This window comes from Acartia tonsa, chromosome 1, assembly GCF_053477335.1.
Source record: "Acartia tonsa isolate MP-2025a chromosome 1, ASM5347733v1, whole genome shotgun sequence".
Taxonomy (NCBI): Eukaryota; Metazoa; Arthropoda; class Copepoda; order Calanoida; family Acartiidae; genus Acartia; species Acartia tonsa.
Window position 1 is genome coordinate 41,041,860 of NC_137260.1, and position 15,373 is coordinate 41,057,232.

Sequence of the window (15,373 nt, forward strand, 5' to 3'; positions counted from 1 at the left end):
TTTTGTCAGGGTTTAAAGGATAACAAAATAATTTAAGTCAAATTGTTATTTATTTAATTCTATTTTTGAAATATTATATATCGCTTTTAGAGAAGTTCATATAACCTCAGGTTAGGAATAGGACTCTTAAATCAAAAGAAATCATATAAAATAATACACACAATAAGAAAAAAAAACAAAATATTTATGAAACCCTTGCCTTAGAAGTCTATACATATAGCAAAGTTTCGTACCTTTAACATCAAGGTACAAAGTTTTGCTAACATAAAAAGTAACTAAAAAACCTAACAATGTCTTGTCCCTTTAACCATGATGAAAAGTTAAGTTTTGTAAAATAATTACTCTAACATCAGACCATATCTCACAGAAAACTTTTTTCATGTTCATATTACTTTTAGTTTTCATTTAACCTAGAACCATAGACGTCCAAGGGGGGGGGGTAATGGGGCGATTACCCCCCCTATTTAAAATTTTAACCCTGCCAACAGATTTCAGGGGGGGTAATTACCCCCCCCCCCCCCAAGCAAATTTTACCCTCGGGGTAAAAAATTTTTTTTTGGGGGGGGTAAAAAAAATTTGCGGCGCGCTTCGCGCGCCATTTTAACCCCCCCAAAATAAAAAGCTTGGACGCCCCTGCCTAGAACGTCATGAATTTTATTTAAAATTTTAACTGGAAAGGTTAATTGTTTATTTCTTATTAAATAGATATTATTTTTTTTTATACTAAATACCCTTTTCTTCATCTACATACTTTATCGAAATATTTTTTCTATGAAAGCAATTTGACTTTTTTTTAGTAGCGAAGCTACTCTATAAATCGAAATGTCCGTCCGCGAGAAACGGAATATGAGAAACATGATTTTCCCGGCTCCTATCCTATATGAGAGCATATTTATGTATTCGACATCAATAATATCAATCATAATTAAATTTCCCGTTATTCCATTTTTTTTTTATATTAATATATTCACTCGTGATTTATTAAAAAGAATTGTAGTTTAAAGTGTGTGCCGGCGTGACTTTCAAGACAGAAAAAAAACCTGACAAAATTCTTGTGCGCGTCCCCTAATTATCAAATGTTACCTTGCTGATTCAATACTGAGTTGACTTGTTCCATACGTCGATGCTTGGTTCACCCAGTTAGCCTCTACTCCCTAAAATGATATGATAATTATTAATTAGTTTCATATGTTCAGGCATGGGTTACCCAGTTAGCCTCTACTCCATAAAATGACATAATGATTATATCATAAGTTCTATACGTTGATGCTTGGTTTACCCAGTTAGCCTCCACTCCCTAAAATGACATAATGATTCATTCTCAAGCTTCAGACGGACAGAGAGCCCGATCGTACGAGCTTGGTTTTAAAAAAAGGAGAGAGGGAGAGACCAATCGTAACTATATTAACATTTATCGGCTATAATTATAGTGGAAGGTTTAATTTATCATCTATTGTCATATCCTTGTTTGTAAGACTATGACGTCACCAAACCAAGAATTTTACTTTAATTAACAACAAAAGTTTTCAAAGAAGAAGAAAATCTTTACTTTTCTCTTAACATTTGAAAAACTTATATTCTTATTTAAAGCTGGATTGGAACTATTTAGGATTTTTGTTCAAAGCGTCGCTTTTCTGTATTTTATCCATCCATTCATAAGCAAAAATCACTGACCGTTTATAAGAGGAGGTCTGAAAAGTCTGACTTACAAAATATAAAATGTTGGAAAACATTATTCTAATTGATTATTTTTGAAATTTAGGAATGATTTGATAAGAGTAGGATCTACTTTCAAGCTAAATATATAGTAATGTGGTATCCGCCTAGGGTAAATGGCAGACACCAGAGTTCGAATAAAGACTACGGCAGTGTGAACAGACGTGGACACCTATACTATAGAGAAGCTACGCTTCTCTAGCAATCACTAAATAATAAACATAGTCTATTCAGTTGTTTCTTTATTGCTGGTCTAAGGATAACTAAACTTGTACAACATAATATAAATACATATGGATTAGGAATAAAGATAGTTAAAGATAAATCATACAGTAAAACATAGATAATTGCAATGGTTAGGTAGATGGCTATCCCTGTCTGGGGCAGGCAGGATAGCCCATGGAACAGCACAATAGGTAGATAAGCATAGAGGGGTTGAGTGGTAGGTCTGGGTACTAAAGAGGGAAGGTTTGATGATTACTTGTGACAACAACAGTCTGTGTGGGGGTGATTCTATCAGGTGAGGGAAGGCTTAGATCCTTTATCCTCAGGGTTGAGGTGGTGCTGATAACTTGGTGGTTGAAGGGGAAGGTTCCGGTGCTTAAGATGGGAGAGGGAGGGGTAACACCCCTCCCTCCATTTGCAGGACAACTGAGAGATGAAAACCAATACCGTTATCTGACATATTTTCAGGTGGCTTTACAATTGTATAATAACAGGATTTAGCTGGGTGCGTAGCATCACTATAATGTCTTGGTTTCTGCATGGTCCAGAGGTGCCGCATACCACAGTAAGTCCAAATATCTGTACTTAAAACATAAAACTAATTTCTATTTTCATTCATAAGCGTGCGAGTGTAAGGGATTTTTCAACACCTGCAGTGAATTAAAATCCAAAAGACCCTCCTTAAGAATTAAATCCCCCTGAAAAAATCCAGCACTCGCAATTATAAATTCCATTTTGTTCTAAAATTCAAGTTAGTGTTATTTATATCTGTATTTACTTCAAAAATTTAAAATGTAAAGATGAAGAAGAAAGGAATATAGTACATACACACAAGCCTGGGCAGATAATTTGGTTAGGGCAATGAACACACACATTCTAATCTGGGAAGGAAGGGACATTGGACTGTTCATTACACTAGTTCCCATGGATTTATAATCAGATTTTCTTGTTTGATGGCTTAAAAACTTTTATTAAATTTTGATTGACTTTGACTTTTAATCTATAGAAGGGGATATTTCATTTATATCAACAATGGGGATGTACATTGATTTATCGCCTATTGTCTTATCCCTTTAGATCTGTGCACTTTAAGACATTCTAGATGAACACAATCATAATTTACAAAAATATATTCTTATATCTCAGTGCAGCTATTTTATAGATAATGTTTGTCTTATTAAGGGCCGGACTTCCAAGCTTTTTATTATTAGGGGGAGGGGGGAGAACAAGGATATCTAAGATATTGGCAGGTAATAACTAACACTCACACATATATTATAAATTTACAACCCTTTCTTCACCTAAAATCAAATGAAATAAGACAATTAGGGGAATATTTTTACGTATCGTATTATAGACAGCTCTCCGCTGATAATAATATGCAATATATGCAAGATTAAAGCAAGTTTTTTTAGCCCCGAAGGGCTATAGGCCTGGGCTAACAAAAATGGTATTAATATTATGATCTTCATTTTAATATTCATTGAAAGTTGTCGTAATACGATGCTATACATGTTTTTTATTATGGCTGAGAACCGGTTCTAACCCAGCGGATATTAGTCGGTTTCGACGCCATAATGGAAAGATACTGAACATATTTGTAAATAATGTTTATGTAAATAATATTTTATCTGATATAACTCAAGATCAAAGAAAACTTCTTCCCTCAAAGCACACAAATATAAAAACAAATATAAATACACAATATTTATAAATGTATGTTTTTTTTACATAAATTAAAAACATCAAATACACATGAACTATTAAGGATTTTTTGTCAGTCCGTAAGGATCTTACCAACCACTAAAACGAATAATATTTTTGCTTTAAGTAAGCTTTACAGAAGTCCCTGAGGTCCCTCTTGGGATATTTTTGGGACTTTTACTGTTTCCTCCCACCCTCCTTTCTAAAAATTGTAAGGGCGAAGCCGCTAGATTGATTACCTAAAGTAGTTTTAATATCTGTTGCTTATTATATTCAGCACTGGTCGCCGGAAGGGAAAAGCAGTTTTTTGAAAGGGGCTATCTGAGATTATTACAGATTCTGATTTATACATATATAGACAAATAAAAAATGCAAAAAACGAAATCAAAAGCGTTCCTTCTTGGGAGAAAATCCGGGAAAAAGATTTTAGCTATTTTTAACCTAAAATTCACATTGGGAATCCTGCAAAAAAATATACAAATATATTAAACATGTCATTGCTCAGCACTTAGAAGTGGTAGAAAAAAGCTATGTATACCATTGGAAAGCTTATAACCTCTAGTTTTCATAAAGATATAAAACGTTTTTGTACTATTATTAGTTTTGAGTTATCCTCTAAAGTATACTCAAGTTTTAAACATGCAGTTTTTTAAGGAATTTCAAGTTTGATACTAGTTACACAAACCTTTTTAAAATTATATTGCTTAGCACTTAGGAGTTATATAATTATTTTATATAGGTACATTTATATATTTTGTGTAATTTCAATTTTAGCTTAATTAAAAATTGTCGTTGAAATGCGTATAGTTGTAGTAAGAACCAAGGAGGGAGGGCGGAGTTTATACACTTATAGGTAATGAAATGCAGTATAAAATTTTGCCCTGGATGTTTTGGGCAGTTGTTATAGTTATTAACCTGATTATTTTTGTAAAATTACATGATTAAATATACCAGTAAAACTTTGAAAATTGAATTTTGGTACTTTACTTCTAGGGGCTAATGGGGTAACCCAGCCCCTAAGACACTAAAATCTAATGTCTGAGCTTATTTTTTAGAGATATCAAGCTAATTTTTTTAATGTAAACCTTTTTTTGCATAATTTAGCTAGGTAGTCACTAAAGATTTCATTTTGGAACTTTCCTTCTTGGGGCTAGTGAGGTATTTCACCCTCCAAAAACACTTATATTTAAGACTTGAGGTTTTTTTTAGAGATATTAATCTGATTTTTTAATGTAAATTTTATCACATAATTGAGCTATGTAGCAACTAAAGATTTCATTTTAATACTTTCTTTCTTGGGACTAGTGGGGTGAAACAACCCCCAATTATTAAGTTATAAAATACAAGGAAGGGGGGGGGGGAGTTTATACACTGAGAGGAAATGAAATTTAGTATAAAAGAGGATTATCTTCAAACAAGAGCAAGTGATTCTAAGCATCATCCAGCATTGACCAATAGTATTTTTTTAGTAAATATACTAGGTTTATGTTTAATATTTGCTTTATCGACCAAAAAGTTAGGTTTCACCATGGTTTTATGTGAAAAAAACTTTGAAATGTTAAGCATTGTTTGGTATAATATAATCAAATGTTTTGATGAGTTCAAACTGTTGTTTAAAAGCTTTGACACAAAATAAATTATTGTGATTAAAAATGTATATTTAGAAAAAGGGTTTGTAACTTGTGAACAGTTTAATTCATGTACTTTTGCAATTTACAACATTTGATGCTTTTCTGCAGTCATAGACGTCCAAGGGGTGATTACCCCCCAAAATGAATTTGGGGGTGCACCCCCAAAATTTTGGATTTTCAATTTTTACCCCCCCCCCAAATAAAAAAAATGCCTCTATGAAATAAAGATAACCACCCCCAAAATTTTTATTTTTAAAATTTTACTCCCCCCAAATAAAAAAGCTTGGACGACTCTGTCTGGAGTGTTATTTTATTTTGTCCTTTGAACTCAACAAAGCATTTGATGATATTGCTTTAAAAATTGCTTTACATTTCATAGTTTTTTTTCATATAAAACCATAGTGAAACCTAACTTTTTAGTCAATAAAGCAAATATTAAACATAAACCTAGTATATTCACTAACAAAATACTACGGGTCAATGCTGGAAGATGCTTAGAATCACTTGCTCTTGTTCGTGGATAGTCCCCTTTTGCTCTGAATGTTTGGGCTAGTTGGTATATTAACCTGATTATTTTTGTAAACTCTTTTATATGATTAATTATCAATAAACATTAAGTTTGACATTTTCCCTCTAGTGGCTAGTGGGGTAAAACTTTCCCCAAAACTACTAAAACTTTAAGTTCTTGGCTTTTTTAAAATATTGGGCTGATTTTGTTAATGAAAACTTTTTTTCTTCAATTAACTTAACTAAATAATCACTTTCAATTAGGCACATCTTTTAAGGACTAAATTTTTTTTTCTATGATGTGAAATAAGTTTTTATTAAAGTTCAACATGAAATCTTTGAAAATAAGCTCAGAACTCATAATTTTTGTATTTTGGGGGTGTTTTACCCCACTAGCCCCTAGAAGGAAAGTGCCAAAATCCATTTAAAGAGTTTTACTGGTGAATTTAATCATGTAAAAGATTTTACGAGAAGAATCTGGTCAATAACTAAAACAAAAACAACCAGGGCACAATTTTATACTGCATTTCATTTAGTAGTGTATAAACTCCCCCCCCCCTTGGTTCTTACTAAAAACTATACACATTTCAAAGCTTAAAATGAAAGTACCTAAAATATAGAAATATATCTATATAAAATAATATATATAACTCCTAGGTGCTAAGCAATATAATTTTAAAAAGGTTTGTATAACAAGTATCAAACTTAAAATTCAAGAAAAACTGCATTTTTAAGACTTGTGTATACTTCAGAGGATAGCTCAAAATATAGTACTAGTTATATACTTTTATGAAAACTAGAGGTTATGAGCTTTCCAATGGTATGCGTAGCATTTTTCTACCACTTCTAGGTGCTGAGCAATGACATGTTTAAAATGTCTTTAAATTTTTTTCAGGCTTTCCAATGTGAATTCTAGGTTAAAAATAGCTAAAATCTTTTTCCCGGATTTTCTCCCAAGAAGGAACGCTTTTGATTTCGTTTTTTGCATTTTTTATTTGTCTATATATGTATAAATCAGAATCTGTAATAATCTCAGATAGCCCCTTTCAAAAAACTGCTTTTCTCTTCCGGCGACCAGTGTCAGGGAAGATTATTTTCCTTTCATTTTTTGGCCAATAAAAAAATAATGTTTCAATTATTGACTAAAACTTTTTCCTTTGAAATAGCAAAAAATGTTAAGATTTTATTTTTTACTTAGGTACCATTTTTAATCTATTCATATGCTATATTTAGATAATAGATATATCAGAATAAAAAAAGTTTATCATGTATAAAAAATGAATATATTATTCAAAAATAAATATATTATTCAAAAATATTTGGAGAGTATATGTTTATAGAACCTTTCACCTTAATTAATACATATCTTCATTAGATACCAGAGCAAAAATAATTAACAGTCCCAAAGGGAGTATATCAGGGGATTATAGATTTTTTTATTTTATTTTCAAATTAAAAATTTATTCATTGCCCGCTTGTCTGTCTATCTGTGAACTAAGTGAACTTGAGCATGTTATAATCATTCTATTTCATACTTTGTATAAAGATTCCAAAAATAAAAAAAATTTAATTATAAATTGATGCAACTCTGTAATCAAAGACAGAATGTAAGTGTGTCCTCTAAAACCTTATTAAGATTATAAATATATCAGTATTATTTTTTAAATATTTATTCATTTAATTATGAGGCTTATAATTATATGCATCACGTCAAATCTTGTACATGAATTACTATTTAGAACACTAGTCACTTCGCCCTTAGCTTTCAGAGGATCGGTATAGTAATAAGGGAAATAAATGAGTCAGAAAAATGTCAGAAAATCTGTATTGATATGATATGAAAAGGACAAAATATTAAATCAGCACTAAATTAAATAAAAACAAGGATGTTTATATCCAAGAGTTGTTTGTCATATTAAAATAACACGTTGCAATATTTTTAAACAATAGTATATGTATTTTTATATTATAAAGATCTTAGAGATAAATAAGATTACCCTTTATAAAGAAAAAATTTATTGTGTAAAAGCTTGACCATTGTTTCTTTGTACCACCCAACTAAGATTTAATATAACCCTAAAAGTCTTTAAGTCAAAAGTAATGCAGCAAGTCAGTTCAATTTTCATTCAATTGACCTAGCACTCAATTTATTTGGACAGTTATCGTCAATTTGTCATTTTAAAGTATTGGTAATATAAATTAAACATTATTAGAATTTAAGCTGAGCGACGTTCTGAATTTAGAGAAATGTAGAGTAGCTTCGCTACTTAAAATGTTTTGGTGATGATTTTCTTTCATCTTTCCCTCGCATCAACTTATGTTTACCAGGGATGGAGGTGAAAATAGTTAAAATAGTCCCCAAAGTTTTATAATAACAACTAAGGAGACTTTTATCAAATTTGATTAGTTAGTTTATTAAGTAGATCGTCCAAACGTTTTAATTACTAATAGTAATCTAGAGAAGGGGTAATTTTGAGTATCATCATTAGGAATGTATATCAATTTATCGGCTATTGTCTTATCCCTTTAGATCCCTGTATGTTTACTCAAGACTTAATAGGAAACCCTAATCTTGTTAATTCATATATTTACAGACTAATAACCCTCTTTTCATCCGCCTAATATGTTTAGGTTTTTCATAAATCCAGTAAATATACTGATTTAACTGTAGGAATTTTTAATTTTGGAGTTTTAATTTGAGTTTTGGTTTCTTACCACTATTTCAAAAGAAGTTGTATCAACTTTTTTTTTTATAGCTAGCCGGTTCTTTTAGTAAGTAGTAGATGTAAAATTTTTCATAGAATTCAAATATGCAATCGGTTTTTTTGTAGACCTCTTATTTTTTAAGTAATTTAAGTTTTTAAAAAAAATAATTAAGTCGGTTTTAAGGTACTAAAACGCAACAAAATAAAAGAAGAAAATGGTCAGTAAGAACAAAAATAGTAAGATCTTTAATTTGACACCTTACTTTTAAAATTCTGTTGAGTAATTATTGAAAAAATCTATTTTTTTAACCTCGGTATAATAAAAACTTTAGACCTAAATATTTTCTCAAACAGACATAAAAAACATGGGTTCATATATACCATTAGAATCAGAAAAATATTACGAATCCATTGTAAGCAAAATTGAAAAAAATTAAAAAATTAAAAAATTACAGAAATGGCCAATTATTTTTTTTGTTCAGACAACACTATTGTCTTCCCTTTTTTACCCCCTCTTTACCCCCTCTTTACCCCCTTCCCATTTTTATACTCAATTGAAGAATTAAGACGTTGCCTGTACAACATAATATGATATTTTCATATAATTCCTTTTATTGTAGTTTATATACTATATTGTAAACTTTTTTTTTTCAATTTTGCTTACAATGGATTCGTAATATTTTTCTGATTCTAATGGTATATATGAACCCATATTTTTTTATTTGTGAAATAATAAAATTAAGTTCAAAGTTTTTATTCTCGTGGGTTTAAAAAAATCGATTTTTTCAATAATTACCTGACAGAATTGAAAAAGTAAGGTGTCAAATTAAAGATCTTACTATTTTTGTTCATAATGACCATTTTCTTTCTTTTTTTTGTTGCATTTTAGTACCTTAAAATCGACTTAATTTTTTTTTTTTTAAACTTAAATTACTTAAAAAATAAGAGGTCTACAAAAAAACCGATTGCATATCTGAATTCTATGAAAAATTTTACATCTACTACTTACTAAAAGAACCGGCTAGCTATAAAAAAAATAGTTGATACACCTTCTTTGGAGTATATGTTGATTGAATTCTTTTGACGATTAGGCATATTATTTTATATCGTTTAGATCATTAGGGACATGTCCACACACATCCTGCTACTATTTATAATACAAGAAGTGTTTTCAGGATAAATCTAGGATAAATCTAGGATTTCCGTATTGAAAATAAACATAATATAGTAATATCTGAATGGATATATTGACAGGGGCAATTTAGCTTTCAAATATGGATCTTATTTAATGGTCACTTCGTTTATTCAGAAAAAGGGGAAGGGATGCGGTACAGGGGGTTGATGGAGGAATACGTTATTTCATTCAGCTGTGAGCATCTCTTTATGAGAGTACATAAAAATATGGTGCAACATCTAACTAATAATATATTGATTCATACCTGGAAATACCATCTAGTGATGGGTGTGGGAGTGCCAACATGCCTGCAGGGCAGGTACACAGGTGTCCGCCAGGGCAGGTGCACTGTCTCTCCCAGGCTGCTGATCTGAGGCATGGGGTTCATCACCGGCGTCTTGGTCACTATTTGGGAGCTTCGCCCCTCGCCCTAATAATAAAATACATAGGTTAGTAAGTTAAATTAGCTCTAACCCTACAATACAATATAACCTAACAAAAACTTCCAAAAGTAAAACACACAGATACAAAACCTTCCCATTTACTTTTATTGAAAAAAATAAGTGGGGAGATTCCATGTGCTTGACTAGGAACTTTGAGAGGATCCATAAAATAATCCTATAGTAAGACCTAGCTACTAAATGTATTGTTTTTGTAGCATAGCTACTCTTTAAATTAATAAAGTACATTTGTCTATTAAGACTTTCTCTTCATCTTTGTAATAAGGTTTAAATCTTTACCTAAACCATTCCAAAGCATATTATAATTGTAGAAGTACAACACTTTAGGGGGAATACCTTGACCCAACAATTAAAAGTTCAAGAAATCAAATGGTCTTTTTAAAATCAATTAACAGCTCCAGTCCAATCACACACAGTTTTGCGGCTACCTTGCTCTTATGAGTATGAATATGCATATGGAACATATGTTGAACAAATCTATTTACATTTCTACATGAATATATGAAGGCAAATGATGAATTGCTTGCTATGCGGCTATTTTTTCACAAAAAAACATATTAATATTAATACGAATACATTTTCTTTGTAGGAGTATAAAGGGGGCAGAAAAATAGCATAAAAACATACCAACGCTTTAAACTGAAAATAAAATAGCCTAAAACCACCCAGAGACGTATGTGAAGCTTCCCTAAGAAGAACAACTCAATAAAATCAGTACTTCTAAAAAGACCACACTACATTATGTATTTATTAAGATATACTGGTTTTCTAATTATAATCAAAAATATAATTTCATGTTAAATAATTTAAAGATAAAATTAAAAAGAATTTCACATAAAATTCGTTTGCTTCAAAGACCTCTTATTTCTTCTGTATTGACGGACAGACAAATATATTTATAGAGCAGCTTTGCTAATAAAACATATAAAACCCAGTGAACACCATTGTAATGGAATAAATATATATATTGTGTATGAATAATAATATTATGTCTTTACCATGATTGATCAGTATTTTATGCAAGTCTATATCATAATTGCAACATTTCACCAAAAACCGAAGGCCAGGGCCATTACAATGATTTTATGATTTTATTTTAAATTGTCTGTAATACGATGCAATAAATAATTTTTCAGTATGACTGAGAAACGGTTCTAATCGATATAGATCGGTTTCCAAGCCATACTAGAAAGATAATTGTTAATTCTTTAATTTTCTACAACAAAAAGGTTATGAAACATACAGCCAGACAAAAATAGATAAAACTTAATGTGATGTAAAATAAAGAGAGAGAGACAACGCTGTTCCCCCAAGTAATCAAAATATTTTATTTTAGCAGTAAAAAACTGAAATGGGTGAAGTTTAGCGCAGCTAATATAATACTAAGGTAAGTCCGTCCGTCATTCCGTCTGTCATAAGTGTACTTTAAGTTATTTACAAGGTTTTTTAGTTTGTTTAACTCAATTACATTTTCATAATTTAACGATCATGAAAATTATGTTTTTAAAAAACAGTTTACTGCTTTTTTCTTGTTTATTATCGATTTTCTGCGCTGCTTATAAACATGATTGTCCTTATTATTCAACTTTGTAAGATTGTGTGAAATGAAAAGGTTTACATTTAATTGACCAATGATAGGCTAGTAGCCTAGTATGACGTCATTTTTTATTGGTACAATAAAAAGCTTTCTCTTTTGAATTTTAAACAATTAGATATTAACAAAGCATTTGATAAACATAATTTTGATTCTAACCTATAAATTTTAGAGAATTTTTTCTATTTGATTTATAGATATTTAGTTCTAAAATGTCTTGATTAAATTGAAGGCTAGCGTGAGAGAGAGTTGAGAACCATATGGAAATGAAGAAAATTCATTAGAACTGACTTATATCCGCACTTTAAGAGGAATTAATCCTGCCGAGTTTTAATTAAACTTTGGTAATGGGGTGCTAAAGTTTAAGGGTGATTAAAGCCTGGAGCTCAACAGCTCATACAAATGGATATATTAACATTCTTCAAATATTTGTAAAGAGAGACTTTTCTACATGTAGCGTTTGTCAGGACGTTTATAAGTATAGTATATTCTTGTTGGATATATTAATTAACATTCTTAAAATAATTCTAAATAGGAGTTTTTCTGTTTGTAGCGAAAGTTCGTAAATTTCATAATACACAGTAGCTTGATGTCTGTCCGTCTGTCCGCCTGTCCCTTAAGATCTCGGTAACCAATGAACCAATCGGATTCTACAGGGTGTCCCACTTAAACTGTTTTTTTTTGAAACGCTTATTACTCCCTTAATATTTGAGCTATCTTCCTAAAATAAAAAGTATTTGGCAGACTACTAATGACCATTTAATGATATAGTGATGAAAAATCCGCAAAGTTGACAGAAAAAAATCTACAAGGTAATACATAACAGGCTGATTTTAGTGAATATAAGACTAATCCACAAGAAAATTATGCCTTAGTTAACTTTAAAAGCAGCTGGTGGTCAAACGGTGGATCACAAAGACTTACTCAAGACATTATAAGAACTGGCATTGTAGTCTAATAAAAAAATCTGGTATATTTCAGGTTTTTGTGTGCATTTAAAGCGAGCTCACATGAAAGATTAACAATATTATGCCTATTTTTATATATTGTTCATTTATATTACACTTCAGATTCTTTAATATTGAGAATTTCTAGTATGCCATGTCAAGATTGTTCTATTTTTGTGCTTAGAAAGTCTGAGCGACTAGCAGTTTGGACCCAAACTAATCTTAAAGTTCACAAAGCAAATATTTTCTTGTGGGTTAGTCTAAATTCAATAAAATGAACCTCTTATGTAATACCTCGTAGATTTTTTCCTGTTTATTTTGTGGATTTTTCATCATTACCCTATAAAATGGTCAGTAGTAGGCTGCCAAATACTTTTTATTTTACTAAGATAGCTCAAATATTAAGGGAGAAATAAGCGTTTAAACAAAAACAGTTTACGCGGGACACCCTGTACTTTTCAGGGTTTATACCTATTGGTCCTGTGGTGGTTTTAAGCTATTTTAAGCTAACAAAAAATCCCCCTCCCCATTTTTTTAAAAAGAATTTGCTGAAGATTTCCTTAGTCCTTTTACGAATTTCGCCTTAATTTTTTTAAAATCACCTCTTGGGGCAAAGCCCCTAGAGGCTAGAGCGAAGCCGCTAGTAGTAAATATTGCACTAGGATTTGTGTAACTATTAAGTATATCCTTGTTTAAGAAAGTCAGTACATAAATTTTATAGCTTAAATGTCCTAATCTCGCTTAACAAGGAAGATTCTATTGGTTCATGGAATGTTCATGATCATTTTAAGAAAGGTAAACACACCCTAATAAAAGAAATCGTCATTGAAATCCCCCCCCAAGATAATAAGTTTATTTACTTTAAAAAACTAAAATATAAACCGGAGGGTCGACGCAATCCTCCTTCTTTCCCTAAATTGCCCTTAAAGGCCTCTAGGGGCAAAACCGCTGGTAAATAAAAGGTCTGTAATAGTTATTTCTCGCATTATAAAGTATTATAGACAGCTTTCCGGCACCTCTGGGCTAAAAAAACTAGTTTTAATCTCATAATTGTACATTTCTATATTCGTAGAAAGCTGGATATAATACGATGCTAGACATAATTTTTTCGTATGGATAAGAACCGGTTCCTATCCACCGGATTCGAATGAATACGAGAAAATCTCTTACAATATCTTTTGGTCATATATTCTAAGAATAGATAGAACATCAGCAGGTGGCAGATTAGGTTTTTTTCAAGTAGCGAAACTACACTATAACTTACTTTGAGGAAATTTCAGATTGTCCGTCTGTCTGTCTTATTGTACAGATTTTTAACAGCACCTTCTCTTCTCTTCCATTTCTTTTATTTATAATTTCATAAGGTAAATGCAGAATATGATATATACTTCTTAAATTTTAAAATTATCACAATGGCCAACTAAAATATATTGAGTAAATATTCTTCGATGCTTTGCTACATGAAAGTTGTCATTCTTGTTCATTTACTTCTCTTTTCTCTAACATATTTTTTAATTTAAATTTTCAAATTTAATCTCATATAATGAGGGGGCGGATGATTTTAACACTGTTTTCTACTGTATTTTAACTCAAAGATTCAACAGGATTTGATATTACTTTTTTCCCCGCTAATTTGGAACTTTAAGTTATATTTTTATTTAGATTTCAAAAATAGAAAAGAATACTAATAATTGTAAAATATGAATATTATATCAGGCGAAAAATTGTCTTCAATTTAGCTTGCTTTTTCACCTGTCTTTTATTGGTCTGGCCGTTCATCTATTAGGAAAGTAGTTGATGGTGTAAAGAGGATCTGGGTAAATGGGGGATATCGTTATTTAAGCCTGCTACAAGGTTTACTTTATGAAAGAATAGAAAAACTGGTTTAACAATAAACCTATTAGAATGCTTTAATAAATGAAAAGTAAAAAAAATATGTGAAATCTTTTCAGCCATGAACATTTTAATTGTCGATGTACGAATATATTTAACACCAATGCAATGGATATGGGATTTACGTGAATTTATTGACAAGGAAAAATTTGTCATCAATTTAGCTTGTTCATTTGTTTGTAAGTTCGTTCATCCAATAGGAGAGGAGGGATGGGGTAAAGGGTTCATATTGAAGGTATTGTTATTTTAGCAAGTTGCGAGTGTTACTTTAAATACATTAAAATCTTGTGCAACATCCAAGTAAAAATATATCGACTGCAAGCCCAATAAATCATAATTTCAAAGATATAATGTAACTCTATGTTTCTTATCCCTTATTCCCTGTTTATATATGATGCATGTATGTGTGAGAAGAAAGACAATACCAGTCCAGGGATCTTATAGGATAAGACACTAAATGTTAACTTTAGGTGCATACAATATTACACCTTTTGTTTTTAGTATTATTGGTTGAAAAGTGTGGACACTTTTAATAAGAACCAAAAATCGGGAATAAGTAAAAGTACCCAAAGTTTTAAGATCAAATATGAGGGGGAGTAATTATAAAACTTTGGAAATCAGTACAATTTACAGTCCACTGTACCCTCCCTCCCTGACATTATTCCTTGGGATATAATTTTGTTTTTAAAATTACTTTGTCGGCCATTTCATTCCTACTTTGCTCATACTTTAGTTTTAATGAAAGTCTGTGTACTTATATGGGATAAAGAGATAGTTCAATACTGGATAAATTCATCTTAATTATTCACCCAATAA

The 15,373-nt window shown here is 30.8% G+C and overlaps 1 protein-coding gene across 4 annotated transcripts in view; it reads right to left on the reverse strand.

Annotated features, from left to right (window-relative positions):
• The window catches only part of LOC145319615 (cell adhesion molecule Dscam2-like), a 194,267-nt gene that overhangs the window by 21,631 nt on the left and 157,263 nt on the right, over positions 1-15,373 (reverse strand). For all 4 annotated transcript variants that reach the window (XM_080161875.1, XM_080161853.1, XM_080161884.1 and 1 more), the window contains exons 41-42: positions 9,928-10,092; positions 1,084-1,154 (exon numbers count right to left, since the gene is read on the reverse strand). In XM_080161875.1, the coding sequence (XP_080018001.1) occupies positions 1,084-1,154; positions 9,928-10,092 (236 nt within the window). The remainder of the gene's footprint in view (positions 1-1,083; positions 1,155-9,927; positions 10,093-15,373) is intronic.